The sequence below is a fragment of the Stegostoma tigrinum genome, chromosome 3, assembly GCF_030684315.1.
Source record: "Stegostoma tigrinum isolate sSteTig4 chromosome 3, sSteTig4.hap1, whole genome shotgun sequence".
Taxonomy (NCBI): Eukaryota; Metazoa; Chordata; class Chondrichthyes; order Orectolobiformes; family Stegostomatidae; genus Stegostoma; species Stegostoma tigrinum.
In genome coordinates, this window is record NC_081356.1 from 107,941,545 (window position 1) to 107,965,754 (window position 24,210).

Genomic DNA, 24,210 nt, shown 5'->3' on the forward strand with positions numbered 1-24,210 from the left:
GGAAGCATGCAATTTAATAACAATGTTTTAAAACATTCTTTAAAAATTTCATAGCATGTGTATGTTTTTGAAAGCGGGGCGCTGAGCTGCTTTCTTGAACTGCTGCAGTCCATATGCTGTGGGTAGATCCACAATGACACTTACTAAAAACTTATTGTGGAAGTAGGGTTGGCAGTTGCACCTCCAACGCAAAAGGAAATGTACTTCTTCAGGTGGAATTCGCAAACCATGTTGCTGCAGAAAGCAAAAGCCCTCAATGCTCTCCCTGTCACTTTCTACATTGTCCTCCTGGTAGCACGCGCTCGACCGCACAGCCCGGTGACGTAATGTTTAAACCCCAGGACCGAAATCGTCACTTCCGGCGGGGCCATTTTCTTTCGGATGTGAGCTGAGTGCGGATTAAAGGCGGTGGGTGGAGAAAACCCTTTAATAGACGCCTTGGAATATATACGGAGTGCAGGAAAGGTGTCGAAACGCGTGGAGATGGCGGACTTCGATAGTAATCCCTTTGCCGATCCTGAGTTTAATAATCCCTTCAAGGTAAATGACGTTGGAGTCGCCATGTCGTTACTTTAACAGTGTCTGGGGCCCTGGGAACCGCGGCGGATGTAGCTGGGCAAGGTGGTCGTGGGAGATGGGGAATGGAAGCGAGGATGGTGTGAGTGGGACGGAGAGGAGAGGAGGGGAGGGAAGAGAGACCTGGGTGGGGGAACTAAAGAAGATTTGAGTGTCTCGGGTGCGGGAGGTTTGGAGGAAGCCAATATTTCTCGCCTACTGAGAAGATGCAGGCATGGAGCTGATGCATCATCTCGTTTACTTCTGTCAGTGGAGCGCAGTTGTTTGAAAGAACACAGCTGATGGGGGTGCCGGATCGCTGTACTGTCAAAACTGGTGAAGATGATTGTTGTGTAGAAGTAGATCCTGACCGGATAGTAAGTGCTGCCGGGTTCTTTCAGCTCTTGGAGATTCCAGAGGTGCTAGGTACTAGATGCTGATGGAGAGATGAACAAAGATTGTGTGTGACTGTTGGACTTGCTAGTTTCACTTTGCACCCTCAGTGTCAAAAGCAATCTTTGTGCGTCTCGTAGCCAAGTAACATGAATTTTGTCAAATCATACATAGTCAAGTTTATTTTTCGTCTGAGCAAGTAAAGGATATGTTTGTCGATGGTATGTAAATATTTATTTCTGGGATGGTAACTTTTATTTTGGGCATTTACTAAAACAAGTTTTTCTTTTTTCCAACATGAGGTGACTGGGTACTAATACAATTTAATTAATTTTTTTTATGTGTGCAAGCTTATAAAAACAATATGCTTAAATTATTTGAGGGAAAAAATACTGTGGGAACATTTCCAGGAACAGTCAAGTGATAATTGAGGGTAAGCCAAAACCCCTGTCCCTGAAGAATTCCAATTTGTCTTGTTAATATGTATTATTATGTCATATGTGGAAAATTGTGTCAATTTGCTGAAACTCAGTAGGTCTCATAGCATTTTTGGCAGAGAAAGCAGAGTTAATGTTTTGAGTCCAGTGATTCTTCTTTCTGCTTTCTCCACCACAGATGCTGCCAGACCTACTGAATTTTTCCAGATGTCTGTTTTTGTTTCAGATCTCCAGTATCTGCAATTTGTTTGTTTTATTATATTTTTGTCATTTGGTGTTTGTTCTTAGTGTGAAACATTGGATACTTTTGTTTGGAAGAGCTGTTACTGTTTTGAAGTTTGTTGTACAAGCAACTGTCACTGAACTGACCAATATTAGGAAACTTGAATAATAACTTTTGGAGGGCTTTGTTTTGTGTAGTGTGTTAACACCCATGTTCTGAAATGTCAATTCAGTACAGTAGGAAAATGTTGCAACGAGTTTGTGCACAGCAATGCCCTGCAAACAGCAATGGGTTAAGTAACTAGATTTTGCTTTGGATGAGAGATAATGGGAACTGCAGATGCTAGAGAATTCCAAGATAATGAAATGTGAGGCTGGATGAACACAGCAGGCCAAGCAGCATCTCAGGAGCACAAAAGCTGACGTTTCGGGCCTGGACCCTTCATCAGAGAGGGGGATGGGGAGAGGGTTCTGGAATAAATAGGAAGAGAGGGGGAGGCGGACCGAAGATGGAGAGTAAAGAAGATAGGTGGAGACAGTATAGGTAGGGAGGGGATAGGTCAGTCCAGGGAAGACGGACAGGTCAAGGTTTGGATGTCTTGGTTAAGGGATAAACGTTAGCCAGGAATCTCATTGAAACATATAATAGTCTGACAGACTGTGTATTCAAGAATGATGTTTGGTCTGCCTATGGGGAGTTTCCATATCAAAGCGTCGTACTGACAAGGCATCCATTAGGTGATTTTTGGACTGAGATAAATGGAAAATTTCTTCACTCGGGTGCATTTGTGGAATTGTCCACCATATTAAGTGTGGAAACCATCATGCTGACTGTTTAAGCAAGAAAAATTTTATTTTTTGACACTAAATAGTGCAAGCTTTTGCAACAATGTGCATTAAGTATATGAAAAATATTTTAATGTGGGAACATTTCCAGGAGCAGTGATGTGCAAGGGGTGAGGATAAGCTTCACTGTGGGCAAATCCTCACTCTCTCTCTTCTAAGCTACAGTGAATAGATGCCCAGTCAGCCTAATCTCTCCTTGCATGACAAACCTGCTATTCTCAGGAATCAAATCCTCCCAACAAATTCTATCAATAATAAACTCCTCTTTTTAAACTTAGAGCTGTCCAACCTGTCCTTAAAATATCCATTCTCGGCATCAGTTGAGTCAATCTCTGAACTGCTGTAACGTACTTAGACCTCTCTTTTGAAATAAGGTTTGACAATGTCTTAACTAATATTTATCCCTTAACCAATGTTTCTTGCTCTTGGGAAGATGAGAACTACAAGACACAATTTCAAGATTGGGATCTTGCATTTTAATATAGAGAATAAGACCTCATTTTCTGACGTGAGAGTCTTTGGAGTCGTTTTTTACCCCAGTATGATGGAAGTGGGAGAATTGATACTTTTTAAGGCCAAGAGGAAATAAAATTTGGTTTCCTGGTTAGGGAAAAATCTTTCGGAGATGGTTTGGAAAGTGGAATTCGAGTCATGGTTGGATCAGGCATAATCTTATTGAATGACAGAACTAGCTCAAGGGGCTAAATGGCTCCAGCTCCAAATTTGTGTACAATTGGAGGATAATCTGAACTTCTCCATTCTGAGATTTTATTTGTCAGAAATATGGGTTTGTATTGTTTATCAAGAATGTAGATTTAAATTGCAGGGATTGGGGTAGTATATTGAGATGGTTAGCAGACATGAAGCAATAGGAATAAATGACTTTTTCTGAGCGTAGACATTGACAGGTGAGGTACTGGGGGGTCTGTCGTAGCATCTTAGCTAATCACAGTGATTCACATGAGGGAACTAAACTTAATATCTCAACTTGCAGATGAGCCAAAGCTGGGTGGAAGGGTGAGATGTGAGTATAATGTGGTTAAACGTAAATTTGTCCATTATATTAGTAAAAATATGAAAGCAGATTATTACCTGGCTGTACATTGAGCGAGGGCACTAGTCCAGAAGACCTGGGTGTCCTAGCACACCAAACACAAAGTAAAGGTGATAATGGAAACTGCAGATGCTGGAGAATCCAAGATAATAAAGTGTGAAGCTCGATGAACACAGCAGGCCAAGCAGCATCTCAGGAGCACGTCCTCTGAAGGGTCTAGGCCTGAAACGTCAGCCAAAAGGCTTACTGGCGATTTTCTTCAGCTGGTTGAATTTAATTTAGTTGATGCTTTTAGCATTTTATTTCTAAAAGTATCTGACGTTAAAATTTGTGGGGTATGCATCATCCATAGCTTAGAAGTAAGAATTCCAATTTTTTTCAATTAAATCAGTGTGCAAAATACTTTCTTAGTTTTTAAACTTTTGTGCCCTCATTTAATGACTGAAAACATCCAATTGTTTATCATACCATAGCCCTTCATAGTACCTAAAATGATTTTTTTAAACCAGATATTTCCCAAATTTTTCAGTTACTCTTCAGTCAAAAGCCCCTCATACCCCAAAAACAACATATTAAATTTATTGCACTTTTATATGCTTTTTATGACAACTAAAAGTGTATACCATATTGTAACTGAGACTTAACTGAAGTCTGTTACATGTTCAACATTCCGTCCATTTTAGTTTGTAATATTAAAGTTGAAACTAAGAGTTGTCCTATTGATTTTATTACTTGTATTTACTCATGCAGAGTTGTATCTGTGCAGACATTCTATTTCAAGAATTATCAGTTATGTTTATTTCGTGCTCTATGACTTCAAATGTTTTATTGGTGAGCATTTTCTGTATTTGCCACCATCACATTTCTTACTATCTTATATTTCTTGTCAAAGTATCTTTCCTCAGTATACTTCTCTACCCCCACTATTCATGTGGAAAGACATGTGGTTTCCTATATTCTTAAGCTGTAGTGGTGAAGGGAGAATTATCCACCTCAAATGTATTATTAAAGCCAAGGTTAGTACAGAAGCCTCCAATAAGCATTCTTTAAATCATTTGCTGATTGCTGCTTAATTCAGTGTGAATCCCAGCAATACAGAGGATAATATCTTTGGATTTGGTAATCAGGAGTGAGTCATAGTTGCTAGGTTACCTATGAGTGGGGGAGTACCTCGTATGCCAATGTAATGTGCACTGCTAACTCCCTGTTAATTCAAGTCAAGGAGAAATGTTTTGCGTTTGCTTATCTGGCATTTTCATAAGACCTGGATTTTTTTGGAAACCTATTGATAATTAAATGGCAGCAAACTCCATGATGATGATTTGGATCTTTAATGTAATTTTCAATTAGCTTTTGAAAGCTGTCAAGCCCCTTATCACAAAGTTCTTGGGCTTATTTAGACAATTAGACTTGAATGGGCATCCTGCAGCAAAAAGGAAGGATAACTTAGGACATCTTGTGATTTCCAACATCTCTAATAATAAGAAAGTTAGCATTAAGGCACTTTACCTAAATACTCGTAGTATTCGTAACAAAGTGGATGAATTAATGGCACAAATCGTCTTGAATGATTATGATGTTGTAGGCATTAGAGACGTGGTTGGAGGGGGCTCAGGACTGGCAGTTAAACATCCAAGGATTTACAACATATCGAAAAGACAGGGAGGTGGGCAGAGGGGGTGGTGTTGCCCTGTTAGTTAAGAATGTCATTGTCATAGATTTAATTTCATAGGGTCAGATGATGTGGAGTCTATGGGTGGAGTTGAGGAGGGACAAAGGCAGAAAAACCATAATGGGAGTTATTTACAGACCTAACAGTGGTCAGGACTGGTGGCACAAGCTGCATCGGGAAATAGAACGGGCATGTCAGAAAGGCAAGGTCACGGTGATCATGGGGGACTTCAATATGCAAGTGGACTGGGTGAATAATGTTGCCAGTGGATCCAAAGAAAGGGAATTTGTGGAATGCTTACAGGATGGCTTTTTGGAACCACTCGTGATGGAGCCCAAAGCGGAGCAGGCTATTCTGGACTTAGTGCTATGTAATGAGCCAGACTTTATAAAAAATCTTAAAGTAAGGGAACACTTAGAAGGTAGCGATCATAATATGGTAGAGTTCAGTCTGCAGTTTGAAAGAGAGAAGGCAAAATCGGATGTAATGGTGTTACAGTTAAATAAAGGTAATTACAGGGGCATGAGAGAGGAACTGACGAAAATCAACTGGAAGCAGAGCCTGGTGGGGAAGACAGTAGAGCAACAATGGCAGGAGTTTCTGGGTGTAATTGGGGACACAGTACAGACATTCATCCCAAAGAAAAGAAAGATTATCTGGGGGTGGGGGGGATTAGACAGCCATTGCTGACAAAGGACATCAGGAAATGTATCAAATAAAAAGAGGCAGCCTATAAAGTGGCCAAGAACACTGGGAAATCAGAAGATTGGGAAGGCTACAAAAACAAACCAAGGATAACAAAGAGAAAAGTAAGGAAGGAGAGAATCGAGTATGAAGGTAGGCTAGCCAGTAATATTAGAAATGATAGTAAAAGTTTCTTTCAATACATAAGAAACAAACGAGAGGCAAAAGTAGGCATTGGGCTGTTCCAAATTGATGCTGGAAGGCTAGTGATGGGAGGTAAGGAAATAGCTGAAGAAGTTAATAAGTACTTTGTGTCAGACAGTGGAAGACATGAGTAGTACCCCAACAATTAAGGAGAGCTGGGGGGGGGGGGGCAGAGTTGAGTGTGGTAGGCATTACAAAAGAGAAGGTGCTAGAAAAGCTAAAAGGTCTGAAAATTGATAAATCTCCTGGCCCCGATGGGCTACATCCTCATTCTGAGGGAGGTGACTGAGGAAATGGCAGAGGCATTGGATGTGATCTTTCAAAAGTCACGAGTCAGGGAAAGTCCCAGATGATTGGTTTGTAACTTCCTTGTTTAAGAAAGGATCAAGACAAAAGATGGAAAATTTATAGGCCGATTTAGCCTAACCTCGGTTGTTGGTAAAATTCTAGAATCCATTGTTAAGGATTATATTTCTAAATTCTTGGAAGTGCATGGTCGGATTAGAACAAGTCAGCATGGATTTAGTAAAGGGAGGTTGTGCCTGACAAACCTGTTAGAATTTGATAAAGAGGTAACAAGTAGGGTAGAGCAGGGAAACCCAGTGGATGCTATCTATCTAGACTTCCAAAAGGCCTTTGATAAGGTGCCTCACAGGAGGTTGCTGAGTAAGGTGAGGGCCCATGGTGTTCGAGGTGAGCTACTGGCACGGATTGAGGATTGGCTGTCTGATAGAAGGCACCGAGTTGGGATAAAAGGCTCTTTGTCGGAATGGCAACTGGTGTCCTGCAGGGTTCCATGTTGGGGCCGCAGCTGTTCACTTCATGTATTAATAATCTGGAGGAAGAGACTGGGGGCATTCTGGCGAAGTTTGCTGATTTGATACGAAGTTAGGTGGACTGGCAGGTAGTACTGAGGAGATGGAGAGACTGCAGAAAGATTTAGACAATTTAGGAGAGTGGCCCAGGATTCTCTAAAGGTTAACTTACAGGTTGAGTCTGTGATTTAAGAAAGCGAATATAATGTTGTTGTTTTATCTCAAGAGGGTTGGAATATAAAAGCAGTGCTGTGCTTCTGAGACTTTATAAAGCTCTAGTTCGGCCCCATTTAGAATATTGTGTCCAATTTTGGTCCCCACACCTCAGGAAGGACATACTGGCACTGGAGCGTATCCAGCGGAGATTCTTATGGATGATCCCTGGAATGGTAGGCCTAACGTAAGATGAATGGCTGAGGATCCTGGGATTGTATTCATTAGAGTTTAGAAGGTTGAGGGGAGATAGTGTGTGGCTTAGAAAGGATGGACGCTGGGAAGTTGTTTCCGTTAGACGGGGACATTAGGACCCATGGGCACAGCCTTAGAATTAGAGGGGGTAAATTTAAAATGGAAATAAGGAGACATTTCTTCAGCCAGAGAGTGGTGGGGGGGGCGGCTGTGGAATTCATTGCCATGGAGCGCAGTGGAGGCCGGGGACGTTAAATGTCTTCAAGGCAGAAATTGATAATTCCTTGCGAGATCAAGAAATTAAGGGCTGTGGGGAGAGTGTGGGTAAGTGGAGTTGAAATGCCCATCGGCCATGATTAAATGATGGAGTGGACTTGGTGGGCCGAATGGCGTTACCTCCACTCCTTGATCTTATGGTCTGTTTATGTTTAGCTGAAATATATTGGTGAACAAATGAGAGGCTGAATTGGTAACAAGGCCACAGTGACAAATTTGATCAGATTTTGTATTTTTATTTAAACCTGGGACTGGTGCTGGATCTATTAAATTTTCAGTTCATAAAAATTCAATCTGATTGTTTACATATGTTAGCTAATAGCATGGGACTAAATGTAAAGAAGGTTTAAGCTAAAAGAGGCACTGGAGCATTTCAGAAGAAGGTTCCAGAACTGAAGCATGCTCCTGAGATGCTGCTTGGCCTGCTGTGTTCATCCAGTTCCACACCTTGTTATCTCAGACTCCAGCATCAGCAGTTCCTACTTTTACTGGAGCTTCTTGGTGTGTAAATTTGGACAGAGGGTATAACATGTACACTGAAGTGATGTAGGTGATCCGGGAGAGATGGTACAACAGTAATGTCACTACATGAGTAATTCAGAGGCCCAGTCTAATGCTTTGAGATCAAATGCTGCAGAGTAGCTAATGGAATTCACATTCAAGTAGTAAAAAATGGAATTGAAAGCCAGCCTGTTGTAGTGACTGAGGTAAAAATCATTCATTCTGGTTTGCTAATGCCCTTTTTTTTAAGTAGGAAATCTGACTGTGTAATCTATTGTTGATCCTCAATAGCCCATAGGGCTTGCTGAAAGAAGACAGAAGGTGGTAGTTAATAAAATGTGAGGCTGGATGAACACAGCAGGCCAAGCAGCATCTCAGGAGCACAAAAGCTGACGTTTCGGGCCTAGACCCTTCATCATAGATGAGAACAGTGCCGCTGGGCCAGACGGCCTGAAATTGCAGGACATAAGAACACTCCATGAGGAGGAGGAAACTCGTCTACCCTGCCTCTTCTCCCTATGGCTAAAGTCAAGTACGATCCCTGATTCACTAAAAAAGAGTCGAACAGTCCTGATTCCTAAGTGCGAGGATAAGGAACGCCTGAAAAACATTCACAACTGGCGACCAATAACCATCGGTCCAATGCTGCTCCGGCTGTTCACGAAAATAATGGCAAAACGCCTAAGTGAAACAGTCGAAATAAACCCCAGGCAAAAAGGGTTTCTAGCAGCCATTCCCGGATGCAATGAGAACATTGTTATCCTCGAAAATATCATCAAGGGAGCAAAACACAATCGTAAGGACCTCGCAGTTGTCTTTGTTGATCTAGCGAAAGCGTTCAACTCGGTTGGGCACAAATTATTAATCAAATCTCTGCAAAGAATGCAACTACTGAAAGCCTTTGTAAGTCTCATTAGAGACCTATACACTGGCAACACAACAGTGGTGGAAGGGAACGGTAACTTGACCACCCCAATAACCATAGAGAGGGGCGTGAAGCAGGGCGACCCACTCTCTCCAATTCTATTTAACATTGCTCTGGATCCGTTGGTGTGCTCTCTGGAGAAGGCCAACTCGGGGGTCTCCATGCCCCTGGGCGGCAGAAGAGTCAACTGCTCGACCTTGGCCTTCGCGGATGACATCGCCCTTCTAAGTGACTCACACACTGGTATGGCTAGGAACCTGAAGCTGCTCCAGGCATACTGTGACCATACAGGCCTCAGAATTAACATAGCGAAAACGAAGGGATTCCACTTCACCTTTAAAAGGAAAACCTTCATGTACAACCATTTCGCAAACTGGAAGCTACGGGACGAATCCATAGCCTACATACCCCCAGGTGACACAGAGAAATACCTGGGTGCCCGCATCGATCCATGGGCAGGTGTGGCAGAAGGGGAGCGGGAGGAGAAGCTTAAGTCCTGGGTTAAAGGAATATAGGCAGCACCTCTCTGACCACGCTAATGGTTGGAAATCCTGAAGGTACATGTCATCCCCAGATTGTACTTCCATCTGATCCTAACAGAAGCATCACAAACTACTCTTGTAAAGCTGGACCAAATCATCCGTAACGCCACAAAAGAATTCCTACACCTACCACCTCATACCGCAGACGGAATGCTATATTCAAGCAACAGGAATGGTGGTCTAGGCGTCCCAAAACTCGAAGTGCAAATACCATCCGCGATTATCCGCAAGCGCGAAGCACTAGACATGTCCGGTGATGTAGTCATTCGGGCCTCCTTTCAATATAAAGGAGAGAGCAACACCGAGACAGTTGTGGGACTGCGTGAACTCAAAGTCCTAAAGGAAGTTGAAAATTTCCAACCCTACAGCCGCGGCAACGGTGAGGGGGAAATAGACCTGATGACTGACATCCAGGACATGATGCCGGTACTGCAGAAGGCAAATGCGGGGCGACCGAAACCACCCAATAGGTATGCAGGCTGGAGGGAGTGGGAATTTGAAAAGTGGCAAAAGCTGGAATGTCAGGGAACGGGCATCCAGTACTTTAGAGATGACAAGATCTCTAATTCTTGGACTAAGGCTGGAGTACAACAAAAATCCTCTACATTCATTAACAGCGTGCTCTTGCGGTGTAATCTATACCCGACGAGAACCACATTATCTAGAGGTAGGCCGAACAGAAACAAACAATGCCGTAGATGTGAGATGGCAAATGAGACCCTACCACACATCTCAGGATACTGCCCATTCGTTAAAAACGCTCGAATCAAACGCCGTAACACGATCGCTGACCAGTTGCAGAAACACGTCAGTAAGTACGGCTGGACATCGTACGTGGAGCCCAGACTATTCGACAGACACGGCTCCCTATGGAAACCCGATCTCATATTTAAGAAAGACAAGAAGATCGCGGTCGTAGATGTCACAGTGCGGTACGAAAATGACAATAAAGCACTGGAAACAGCATGGCGCGAAAAAGTGGAAAAATATAAACACCTGAATGCCGAGATCACGGAATTGACAGGAGGCGCGGTGCCCAGCTACTTTGGCTTCGTGATGGGCGCACGAGGCAAGTGGTCGGAAATGAATCACCGCCTCATGACATTCCTTGGCATCGAGAGATATGACACGTTCGCCCAAAAGACCTCGAGACTCACTTTGTCACTGACACTCGAACTTCTGCAACTCTTCAGTGACAAGTGAGCAAAAACCACAAATGGTGAGATAAGATCCTTCACCGAGACACAAGACCATCAAAGCTGCACGTAACATCAGTCTCCGTTAATGACAATAACAACCTGCCTCATATAACACCAGTATCACCTGGGCCCTTGGTCTGTGGTGGTGCTAGAGAGTACAAAAACATCGACGAGCGATGTAAAGACTCGGAAAAGGCACTTGGAGACCAGTTACTAGTGGTGTACCGCAAGGGTCGGTGTTGGGTCCACTGCTGTTTGTCATTTTTATAAATGACCTGGATGAGGGCGTAGAAGGATGGGTTAGTCAATTTGCAGACGACACTAAGGTCGGTGGAGTTGTGGATAGTGACAAAGGATGCTGTAGGTTGCAGAGAGACATAGATAAGCTGCAGAGCTGGGCTGAGAGGAGGCAAATGGAGTTTAATGCAGACAAGTGTGAGGTGATGCACTTTGGTAGGAGTAACCGGAAGGCAAAGTACAGGGCTAAGGGTAAGATTCTTAGTAGTGTAGATGACCAGAGAGATCTCAGTGTCCATGTACACATATCCTTGAAAGTTGCCACCCAGGTTGACAGGGCTGTTAAGAAGGCATACAGTGTTTTAGCTTTTATTAATAGAGGGATCGAGTTCCGGAACCAAGAGGTTATGCTGCAGCTGTACAAAACTCTGGTGCGGCCGCACTTGGGAGTATTGCATACAGTTCTGGTCACAGCATTATAAGAAGGATGTGGAAGCTTTGGACAGGGTGCAGAGGAGATTTACTAAGATGTTGCCTGGTATGGAGGGAAGGTCTTACGAGGAAAGGTTGAGGGACTTGAGGCTGTTTTCATTAGAGAGAAGAAGGTTGAGAGGTGACCTAATTGAAACATATAAGATAATCAGAGGGTTAGATAGGGTGGATAGGGAGAGCCTTTTTCCTAGCATGGTGACGGCGAGCACGAAGGGGCATAGCTTTAAATTGAGAGGTGAAAGATAGAGGACAGATGTCAGAGCTAGTTTCTTTACTCGGAGAGTAGTAAAGGAATGGAGCGCTTTGCCTGCAACGGTAGTAGATTTGCCAACTTTAGGTACATTTAAGTCGTCATTGGACAAGCATATGGACGTACATGGAATAGTGTAGGTTAGATGGGCGTGAGATCGGTATGACAGGTTGGCACAACATTGAGGGCCGAAGGGCCTGTACTGTGCTGTAATGTTCTATCTATGTACCCTCGATTAATCACTAAAGATGCAAATATTATTTCTGTGGTTAAAACAAATTGAATTTGGGGTTCTGGTCAGTCATTATATTCTGTTTTGCATCTTGAGACCCCTTTCAAAATTCAACCTCTATTTGGAGTATTTTAGTATCTTGTGCCCGGATTGCTTGCCTACGAACACAAATTAGGAATGGGTCACTTGGTCCTTTTTGAACCTGCTCTGTCCTTCAAACCTGATCTGACCATGGCCTCAATTCTACTTTCCAGTCTATCCCAATGCCTCTTGACTCTCTTGATGGTCAAGAATTGACCCATCTCTGCCTTTTAAAAATATTCACTTACCTTGTCACCCCTGCTGTTTGGAGAAGAAAATCCACAGACTCAGTGAACTATTATTTTTTTTAAATCCCCATTTCTCCATGTTTGCCTACTTGATGCATTTAGGCAGTATAACATCAGCACTTTGTATGTTTCCTATGAAATAAATTTTAGAAACAACTTTAAGTTCTTCCACTAACTGTTTGTTTCCCAGCTGTTCCATGACAGACAGTCTGTTTGTGATGTCTGGAACTTTCTCAGTGATTTTTGTCTGGAGTATACACTACAAAATTGCAGTCAACCCATCTGTTGCACCTGTTTCTGCACCTGCTTTTGATTCAATGCATCTATTTTTTTTCTTTTGATCTGTTGCCTTTCTGATGCTAGAATTTGTGCATCTCACATTTCTAGTTCTGAAGTGCATTGCGTAGCAATCTGTTGGATTTCAGTTTGATCATCAGTGGGTGTATTCAAAGTCCTGGTTACATCTTTGTTGTAATTGATTTCAAACAGATTGTTTGTTTGACTTCAGTGACAGATTCCATCACAATGACTTTGGCCTCTAACCAGATGGTGGTTTCCAATTCTGCTTTCCCATGTGTTGTGTGGTAATGCAGGTAGTACCTCTAGATAGGTTCCATTTCACTTCAGTGCGCTGAAAACACTGGAGAGCATCTGTTCAGTCATGGAAACAGACCCTTTGGTCCAACTCAACCATGCTGACCAGATATCCTAAATTAATCTAATCTTATTTGTCCTAAATTTCTCTAAACCATTCATATTCACGTACACATTGTTTTAAATGTTGTAATTGTACCAGCCTCCTCCACTTCCTCTGGCAGCTCATTCCATGCACACATTGCCCTCAATATGAAAAACTAACCCCTCAGGACTCTTTTAAATCTTTCCCCTCTCAGCTTAAACCTATGCCCTCTAGTATTGGATTTGTTTATCCCAAATAAAAGACCTTGGCTAATCACCTGATTCATGCCCCTCATGATTTTATAAACCTGTATAAGTTCACCCCCCAGCTCCTGCTTCAGGGAAGAAAAGTCCCTGCCTATTTAGCCTATCCCATGGATGACACACTTTGTAATAATCAAACGCACAAAAGTAGAAGAAACCTACCAACTTGTTAACAACATCTTCACAAGCATAAAATTCACTAGAGAGGAAGAAAACAACAAACAGGTCCCGTTCTTAGATGTAATGAGACTGACTGACTAACAGTGAATTCCAGACCTGAGCATACAACAAGGTCACACGCACAAACCAAATCCTGAACTTCAATAGTGTCCACCCCACCATACACAAACAAAGTTGCATTCTGACACTATTTAAGCAAGCCGTGTCACACTGCAACATCCCAGAACTCCAGAGAATGGAGGCAGAAAACTTGCACAAAGTATTTACTGAAAACGGATACCCAAGAAGTTACATGTGTTGATGCCTACAAAACAGACGGTGAGAGGACGAGATACAACAGAAAACTCTATCCTACATTAAAAATATATCGAAAGACAACCAGATGTCTTCGACCATATAGGATCATGATTGCACACATACCTATGTCAATACAGTGTCAAATGCTATCAAAGACGAAAGACCCCGCAATGACCATCAACAGAACTAATGTGATATGTAGAATCCCATGCAGCGAGTGCAGTAGATGTTACATTGGACAAGTGGGGAGGAAACTGACGACCAGCTGGCAGTGAAAAGATACAGCCAATATTCAGAGATAGTAGGAACTGCTGATGCTGGAGAATCTGAGTTAACAAGGTGTAGAACAGGATGACCAAAGCAGGCCAGGCAGCATCAGAGGAGCAGGAAAGCTGCGGTTTCAGGTCCAGACACCTTGTTATTTCACAGCCAATATTCACTTGTTTCAATACACACAGACAAGGAAGACCACTGTTCAACTAGGACAAGTGAAGAACAGATATACAAGAGAATTTCTGGAGGCCTGGTACTCAACTCAGGACTACATTAACAAACATGTAGAAATAGACCCCATATACAGACTGCTGCTGAAAAACTGAACTGCAAGTGATGAGGCCCACCACGACAGAGGATTGTATAAATTTGGAACAGAGCAAAACACCGACTCTTCAGCTGAAGGCTGCAGTTATGACGTTGTCTAGAATGGTAATGAAACATCTCCACACCACAGAACAACCGGCTTGGCGAGCAAACAAACAACTGCATCCACAACCCGAGCTACAAATTTTTGCTAAGGCCTTTTAAAAAGCCTCTCCCCATAGCTGAAATCCTCCAATCCTGGCGACATCTATTAAAATGTTTTCAAATTTCACAAAATCTTTCCTATAACAGGGAGACCAGAACTGAATACAGTATTCCACAACTGGCCTAACTAATGTCGTGTACAGCTGCAAATGACCTCCCAACTCCTATACTGAAGGCAAGCATACTCAATGTCGCCTTCACTAACCTGTCTACCTGCAACTCTGCTTTAAAGTTAAAGGAACTGATGAGCTTGCACCCCAAGGTCTCTTTGTTTGTCAACTCTTGCCTTGCTTTTTAGTGTATAAATCCTGCTGTGATTTGCCTTGCCAAAATCAGCGCCTCCTATTGATCTAAATTAAACTCCATCCGCTACTCCTCGGCCTATTGGTCCATCCGAACGAAGCCCCATTGTACTCTAAGGTAACCTTCACTGTGCACTACATCTCCAATTTTGGTGTCATCTGCACACTTATTAAGAGTACCTCCCATGTTCATATCCAAATCACTTATATAAAAAATGAAAAGCAGTGGACCCAGCACTGATCCTTGTGGCACACTGCTAGTCACAGGCCTCCAATGTATAATGCATCCCTTCACCACAATCCTCTTGTCCCCTACCTTATTTCATGTGATCTAACCATGTGGAACTTTGTCGAAAGCCTTTCTGAAGTTTGTATGCACTACATCCACTGCCCTACCTTTCTCAATCTACCCTGTCACATTTTCAAAAGAAAACTCAATCAAGTTAGTGAGACATGATTTCTCACATCTGGTAGACAATGTGGGTGATGTTCAAACCAGGATGGCATGTTCTAATTTGAATGCAAAGGTTTCAAAGTTTGCATCCTCAAATCACACCAAAGTGATCTTTATCATACTTGGCATGGGGCTAACTGTGCAAATTCAGTGCTGATAACTGAGTCATGCTTGATGATCAGATCCATCTAGTGCCAGCGCTCTGATCTTGGGATTCCCTAGGGCACTGTGTGGCTTGCTATGAAAGAAAATTAGTTGCACACAGTCTGTGTTTGCACCAAATCCACCATGTTATCTCTTACTATCACGAAAGTGGCCTGACATTTCATTGTAACCTTTTCCATTGGGTGAGTGCCCAGAGTTGAAGTTGCAAGTAGGTAAAAATGTTCTGTTTTGCGGATTCTGATCAACTAAGGTCCTCCAAAAGTAGTCTTTCACCTGTGCTGTGGAGAACATCATTAACTATTCATGAGCTTATCTGACCATGTTTGAGTTTGAGGCACACGTAATATTCATGGGGGATTTTCTAGTTGAGCATCATTTCTTAATGACTGCCGTGCTAATGTTTTTTCTGAACCATTCTCTGCCACATGACCATGTTGTGTATTTCTTCTGGTGATCCATTTACTTGGAGCCTTGTTTCTGTACAAAAGCAATACCAGGATAAGTGTTGAACATGGAGCAATTCCTGTAGCACATGCTCAAACATCTGTCTGTGCACTAGGGATGCCTCAGAATATGCGTAATGCAAAGATTATGACTCTGTAAAAGCATCTCCACTGAGCAACATGGGAGAAGTGTTTACCTTGTCAAATTGGCATCTTCTTGAAAATTGCTGATTGTGATCACCTCTTTCCATGCCTGCTTAGGGGTAAGGTAGTGATGACGGGACAGTATTAATCTTTTGAGGTGTGCAGTAGGGTTAGACAGCATTGCATTCTAGTACTGACATCTGGCGTAATTTTGCCCGTCGTGTGCTTTCAGTTCAGCTACAGAGAATGTTGTCTTCGGTATCAGAACAGGCACAGCTTTTCAGACTTGCATAAAACTAGCTGATGAGGCCACAGTGGCATTCCATACCAGAGCACTATCAGCACCAAATGGGCAGACTTGCTAATGCCTGTGAAGTTTGATTTCACCAGCATACAGAAGAACAGACAGACAGTGGCAGCATCCTAAACCATCTACATGATGCTGGAAGTTCTTGCTAACTTCACATTTTGAGCTCCTCAATTGCCAGCATCTGTAACCTGCTTCACAAAAGCTTCAGCTGTTTAAATCCAATAAGAGTGGAGCAGTAACAACGAAATTGAGAACAACCTACTGCAAGCCGACCAAACCTGCATCCTGTGCAAACTGTACAGGGTGAGACTGGGACAGTATATAACGGGCAGCAGACAGGGTTGAACGGTTCAACAAATGGGGTAGATTTCTGTCATTACCTAGTCTTTAAATCTACTTTTTAATATGTAATGGGATTGACTTCATGAGAGATCTCATTAATGATTCTCCGAGGGTTGTGATCTCAGCAAAGTAGAATTTCAAATGCATGTTGAGGCAATGCAACTTCAATCTTGTACAAATGCTTTCAACTTAAGGCCAGTTACAGAGATATAAAGAAACGGTTGCCAAAAGTGAGCTGGTAAAGTGAACTAAGAGGGAGGTTAGCTTTATGAGCAATGGCAGACGTTTTAAACAGATATTTCATAATGCTCAAGAAGAAACACTTGCAGTCATAAAGGATTTTGTGAAAGATTAAACCACATTTTGCTAACACAGTTGGTCAAGGAAACTCACCAAAGTGGTGTGAGGACAAAGGATTGTGAATATTTTAGGAACAAGCAGCGGATGACAAAAAAGCTAATCGTGGGGGTGGAGGGATGCAGGCAATTTGAGCATATCCCGGGAATTTGAGGTACTTTATTAAAATTGTAAATCCCAAATTCTTTGTTTCTCAATCGTCAAAAACATTGCATCCTCACTTCTCATTCATATTCTTCCCTTTTTAATGTGATTTTTGGCTGCAACATGCGTCTAAATTTACTCACGTCCATTAACGTTGTCCTCTGTTTTCTGATTTTTGCCCCGTACATGCCATGTATCCTGTTAGAAAGGAATATTCTGGTGCTTCCAACAAATGTCTAGCCTTGCGCATTTTATCTGTGGAATTTGTGAAATCTAATGGTCTGTCCCAAATTCAGTACCCTGCCATATCGTTTATTAGGTTGCACCACAGATTGGGGAATTCCTGCAGTCTTGCGTAAAGCCTATTCCTATTAAATACTCTTCAATGGAACTTTATCTTCTCTTTCCGAATTTGTAGAAATCTGACTATACCTCCCATAGGCAGTCAGCAAATCATTTGGTAATAGTAAATCTTTGAAAGTTTAATTTGATCAAATCTTAAGTGTCCACTTCTGAAAACATTTTTGCTGCTCTTATTTCTATCATACAAAGGCAGAATGAGGCAAGGCTATACCTCGTACACTGTTTAGAAATGAGTAACCTAGGCTATTTCGTTCTTCTACTGGTTGTAAAGTATGCATTCAGAAAACAGGTGGGTAATCATTGCCTATTAGTTTAATTTTGATTCTAATTCAGCCATCTTTCTTTGAATCCAATTACCCTTTGTTAGAATAATACTTAGTTCTAAATCATTGACTAAAATCAATTAACTATTCTGTGCTACCTTGCAAAATGCTAGAAGTTAAATGTTGGTTGGAGTCAAGGCAAATGCTTTCCTTTTAGTGTTTTCATTCTAACTTCCAACACCACTAATTGCTAATTACTAATCTTTCTCAATTACCTTGCATTCACAGACAAGCATCACCTGCTCCCTCATTCCATTTGGCCTCCAACATCTCTGCTATTCAATAAGGTTATAGCTGATCTGTTATGTTTTGAATTCCACATTGCTATCTACCCCCGATAGCCCTAGTTAAATATTGGGCAATGAAATCAAACACCAGTGCCTTTAAAAATACTCAATGACTCTGCCCCCTCTGCCTTTTTATTTAAAATTGAGACCCAAAGTCAATCACATTCAAGATTTTGGGTCTCTTCAATTCCAAAGTTTGTGCATCCTGATTTTCCACTCCTGCACATCCCAGATGTCATCTTCTTCCTTTCTCCAGGACCGTAACTCTTTCTTTCTCCTCTTCTCCCCCACCAGCCCCGCCCGCCACCCCCCATTTCCCCGCAATGATTGAAAATGTTCAACTGCATCTCTTGCATTTTCTGCACTCCTGTCCTTACATCCCCTCAACAAAAATCAAGACCAACACCTCCCCTGCTGCACCTTGTCCTCATATATCACCCCATCGACTTCCATGTCTAACATATCATACTCCGCCACCTACCATCTACCCCAACAACCAAAGAAATATTTACCTCCCTGCCCTTCTCTGCCTTTGCATAGGGACCGCTTTCTCCATCACCTGCTCGTCTGCTCCACACGCCCACTGCCCTCAGTACCTTTCCCTGCAACAACAAGAAATGTTACGCCTGCCCCTATACCTTCCCCCTCACCTCCATTCAAGGCAAAAATCAAACTTAATTTTTCAGACAGGGATTCACCTGCATGCCTGTCATCTTGGTCTGTTGTATCTGCTGCTCCTGATGTGACCTGCTGTCCATCGGTGAGATGAGCATAGACTGAGACCGTTCTGCAGAGCATCTGTGCTCCCTATTTGACAAAAAGTCGCCGCCATTTTGACTACCCTCTCCCCACTCCCTCGGTGACATGTCCATCCTGGGCCGCCTCCAGTGTCCCAATGGCACCACATGCAAACTAGAAGAGCAACACTTAATATCCCAACTTGGGAGCCTGCAGCCTGATGACCTAAGCATGGAATTCACCAGCTTTAAAATGTCCCCACTCTGGCCTCATCCCACGTTCAGCATCCCCTCTCATGCCCATCTCCTTGACCTGACACCACCTGCCCATCTTCTCTCCCCTTATCCAGCTCACCAATCCCTTCCTGCATCTGTCTATCACCATCCCACCTACCTTCCCCAGCTCCACCCCTCATCCCTATTTATTTCCCAGCTCCCTTCTTCCACCCCGCTCCCCCCAATTTCTGAGGAAGGGTCCCGACTCACACCACCTACTTTCCTGCTCCTCCTAATGCTACCTGGCCTGCTGTGTTCCTCCAGCTTCATACTGTGTTGTCTCTGACTCCAACATCTGCAGTTCTTGCTGTCTCATTTGAGGTACAAATGTTTCCACGCATTTTACAAAAAATATTACATTTATCATAAGACATAATTGACAAAAGGAGTGGATTTCAGTTGATCTACTTCAGGGTGCCAGTTTACTACAGCAGTTGCCTGGACATTGATTTCTTGTTTTGTTGACAGAAATTCTCTTGCCTTTGGGCTTTCTCCTTGTACGCTAAATCATCACTTATTAACCTGTGTTAACTTCCTGTGCATGATCAGAGACATCTTGAACTTTGCGTGAACAGGTCATCATCAGTCTTGAATTGGCTAGGTAGATCATGATGCCTCTTGATTGGCTTCTTTAAATATAATTGTTTTGGTGATGTCATTAATCACTGTACCTGAGACACACTTTGACATGACCAATCATTCATCTAAGCTTGTGCCTTTCTTATACAATTGACAGGTTTTTTTTTGGTGGAGGAAATCTCCTGCCTTTCCCTGTAAAAGGACAAGCCCTGATTTTTTTTTTCAACCGTTGGCTCTGGCAGGCTTTCTGCATTTTTTTTTTGGGCTGTGGGAAGACACAATATTTAAACATATAATCGACAAAGCCCACACTTGTCCAAACCGCTGAGTCTGCAACACTTGCATTTGTGGGCATCCAAGATGTGAGAAACATCCAGAAGTTCCCATATGGAACAGGATACGTTCCTTGGGCTACAGTTGCTGTGCTGTTGCTCTGTATGTCAGTAACAGTCAACAGCTCATGAAATACGAAAGGATAGTAGCAAGGCGAATGTCAAATTGACTGACAGGAAAAACTAGATGGGTTTTTCTGGACTGTTTAAAATGTTCCGGACTTGGAGCAATGCATGATTTCAACCTTTTTCTAAAGGTCAAAAACTTTGGAACTATTGTGAAATGACAAGTTGGTGAATGATGGACAAGTTTCAGAACAGGAATGGTAAAAATAAGTGTACCATTTAAATGACATGAAACAGTAAAGGCAGCTGGAGCTATACATATAAGCAAATCACTGCAAGTGACAGGGTGGACTGAGAGCAATCATGAAGAACATGAAATCACTGACTTTCTAAATAGGGGCATAGAATACAAAACCAACTTGTATGAAAGAAGTGCAAAAGAAAATTTTGTTAGAGGAGTTCCAGGGATGAGGACCTTCACTTATCTAGATTGGAGAAGCTGAGGTGGTGTATGGTTAGTAAAACAGGTTTAATAATAGTATGCAAAATCATGAGGGGCCTGGAAAAATTAAATGGGCAAAATCTGCTCTTAAAGGTGAAGGTATGTCTTTTGCACAATATAAGTACGAGTGGTCTGTGGCAACCCCCAGAATGTTACAGTCCTTTCTGCTATTATGTGTGTTGTGCCAACACAAATTGGCTGTAATGCAATTTGTGGAGTAGGTGAGCACTTTTTTTTGTAAAACGTGATCTTTCACGTACATGTGTTGGCTATTGTGATTCCATCCCCCAGCGCTAAGTGTCGCAATGCACTGAGGAATACAGCATCTCTGTGTCGATGTCACACGTCAAGAGTGAGGATTTTGAAACGCAGCTTGAGTCCTATTGTGAAGATCTCTCTCTGCAGCTCATCTACAACAGGTTGTTGCTGAGGCCGCAATGGAAGCTGGAGATGAAGTCCAGGATGCAACACCATGAGAACTTTGCACTTTTACTCTTCCATCCTGAGGGAATTCGAGAAGCAGGTGCAGCTCTTAGACAGAGCAGGATAGAAGTTTGTGGAATAAAGTCTTAGTTGGCATCCTGTGACCAGCTTCTTTTTGAAGAAAAATGGCAAAGCAGCAAACAGTAGATGTCTCTTATTTTAAGCCAGCACCCAAAAAACAGTCAGACGGTGAAGCACAGCCATCCACCTTTTTTGAGATTAACAATTTTTCAACCTAACCCTGCAACCACACCTGCACCTGAAGGTCGTCATGATGATGATGATGATGATGACAACCCTCAGTCCTCATCCTAATAACAACATAGCAAGCTCAAAACCACTGTCCTGTCCCATCAGGTTATCTTCAAACTTTTTCAAGGTAAAGTATTGAATTTACTGTATTATTTCATTATTAGATATGAATTTAATGTTTATTTAAACTGTACTAGCTTTTTGTTAGGCTAACTACTATATTTGTCTTGATTTTGCATAATATTTTTGGTGCTCTGGCCCAACTCTCTCTCTCTCTCTCTCTCTTTTTTCCATAAACCCTGTGTTTTTGTGCAATTTTCTATAGCGCAAGGTGGCACAAGAACGCAACTATCACAGTAATCACAAAGGACTGTTATTCAGCAATGATAATACCATTGAACAACGAGGTAATGGTTAGATCCTCTCGTGTTGAAGGTTGGCTGCAAATATTACTTTGCACCTGTCAGTCCAAGCCTGGATGTTGTTAAGGTTTTGCTACATAAATTGTATGTATTTTATTGTTTACCTTTTTTCAAATCCAAGATGCCATTATAAGTCTTGAAAGCTCTGCAAATTTGCCAAGAGAAAGCAAAAGTGCAATTGTCTATAACGGCTAACCTTTGTAGCTATTTCTAATTTTTTTTGTTTCCTGCCTGTTACTCATGATAAAGGATATGAGTGTGCCTCATGTAATCTCTGCTTCGATTCTCTTACCTGCAGATCCCATCTTTTCTATTTTGAAAACTAATATCATGACTTGATTTGTCTTTTAGCTTACAGGCTTAAAGTCTCATGAATCAGAAATACAGCAGTACCATTAAATTATTTCTATTCTTCTAGTAATGGTAATATCCTTAATTTGCTTCCCGTTCTCTGAATTATTTTGGACTTCGCAGTATGCTTCATATCCAAGCTGCAGAATCTCACAGTTTCTGTAGTTCAGGAATTTATTTTGTCTTTGCACTTGTCTTGTATGGCTTGATTAGACTTGTGGCTTTGTTTCATCTAACTTCTATTTTCAAATTATGTAATCTGACCCTCTGCCTATTTTCATCTACTCACCTCCGGGCTTCTTTTGAAATTTAAAACAAGGTTATCCACGGGCACCTGAATAACCCTTCATGATCCCAAATATTGTTTTTCATGTGTTCTTTCATAGCAAGACAGCACATCATTAATTGTGCTATGAGAGGTACTGCCTTTTCTTGTTACAGACCTTAGTCCATGGAAATTGCATTTTTTTTTCAAGAACTCAGTTTGGGTATTAGTGAATTAACAAAGATGTGTTTAATGCCAGTTGCAACATTGTAAATGGAACATATATGTTATAAATTGGCAATGGACAGAAGAAACGATACTTAACTATTATCCTCACAAACTAAATTTTCAGTATTAGGAGCTTATCACAAATTTTGTTTTTTGCCTCTCTTCCCTTCTCCCTCATTCCCCCTCTCAAAGATATTTAAATGATCAAATCCAGTGAATAATGCTGCTTATGGCAGTGGAGATTGGGGTAACGCACATAAAATTTTACATTTGGAAATAGAGTTGTGCTTCCTGCCCAATGCTGACCTGCCTTGTACAGCTTCAGCAGCTAATTTGCATGTGGCAGGGAGGTTCCAGCAACAATGAGCTATCATTTGGGTAAGGACACAGGAGCGCCAGTCTCTTCAGGGCACACATCTGCTGTGTGTTTTTTGTCTAAAATTCTGGATCTACCTCTGAGTCTGGGCTCAGTCACTCTGTCACTCTCTCCTTCCTTGCAGAATGGCTGCTGTTGCATCCTGGTGGTGCTGACAGATTGTTCTATCCAGAGAGCTTTTGGCCATTCTCCCAGATGGGAATGGTCCCTCTTTGGCTATTTTTTTTTTTGAACCAATTAGGGCTGTTCATAACATACCATAATTATGGGGTAGCTCTCTTCTGTGCTGATGGGCTCAAGACTGACTTTTACATTGGGGATCAGGAATGCATCTCTCCGTACAATCCAACTCCTGGATCTGTTCTAATAAGCTAAGGTTGGACTATGTCTAAATTTTATCTTCCTATGAAAAGCAAAAGACTATAAATCTACACTTTTTAGTATAGAACTAATGTAATGCTGAAGACAGACATTTTGAAGTTTTTCATATTCCAATCATCAAGACAACTAACAAGAAATACCAAAGTAAATCTTCTGGTTGAAACCATGGACATATACACTGTAGTGCTATCTTCTGGTAATGTAGGCCCACTACTGTTTTGTATGAATCAATACTTGTTGAACTTACAGAAACTTGTGCAGTTTCCATAAGTTCTAAGACCATGAGTGCCAACTAAATGGAACCTCTGCTAGGCCCTGTCCTTTCAATATTTTTAGTAAAACTGAACTATGGACACTGGAATAAAAACCAAGTTGCTGGAAAAGTGATAATGGGAACTGCAGATGCTGGAGAAACCAAGGTAATAAAATGTGAGGCTGGATGAACACAGCAGGCCCAGCAGCATCTCGGGAGCACAAAAGCTGACGTTTCGGGCCTAGACCCTTCATGAGAGGGGGATGGGGAGAGGGTTCTGGGATAAATAGAGAGAGAGGCGGAGGTGGACTGAAAGAAGGAGAGAAAAGAAGATAGGTGGAGAGGAGAGTGGAGGTGGGGAGGGCATAGGTCAGTCCAGGGAAGATGGACAGGTCAAGGAGGTGGGATGAGGTTAGTAGGTAGGAGATGGAGGTGCAGTTTGGGGTGGGAGGAAGGTATGGGTGAGAGGCAGAGACAGGTTGGACTGGTTTTGGGATGCAGTGGGTGGAGGGGAAGAGCTGGGCTGGTTGAGTGGTGCAGTGGGGACAAACTGGGCTGGTTTTGGGATGCGGTGGGG

General features: G+C 42.3%; 1 protein-coding gene across 1 annotated transcript in view; it reads left to right on the forward strand.

Moving 5' to 3' along the window:
* The first annotated feature begins 360 nt into the window (after positions 1 to 360).
* Positions 361 to 24,210, forward strand: part of scamp1 (secretory carrier membrane protein 1) — a 60,878-nt gene continuing 37,028 nt past the window's right edge. Inside the window, exon 1 of the mRNA XM_048527250.2 lies at positions 361 to 540. Within this exon, the coding sequence (XP_048383207.1) occupies positions 484 to 540 (57 nt within the window). The 5' untranslated portion in view covers positions 361 to 483. The remainder of the gene's footprint in view (positions 541 to 24,210) is intronic.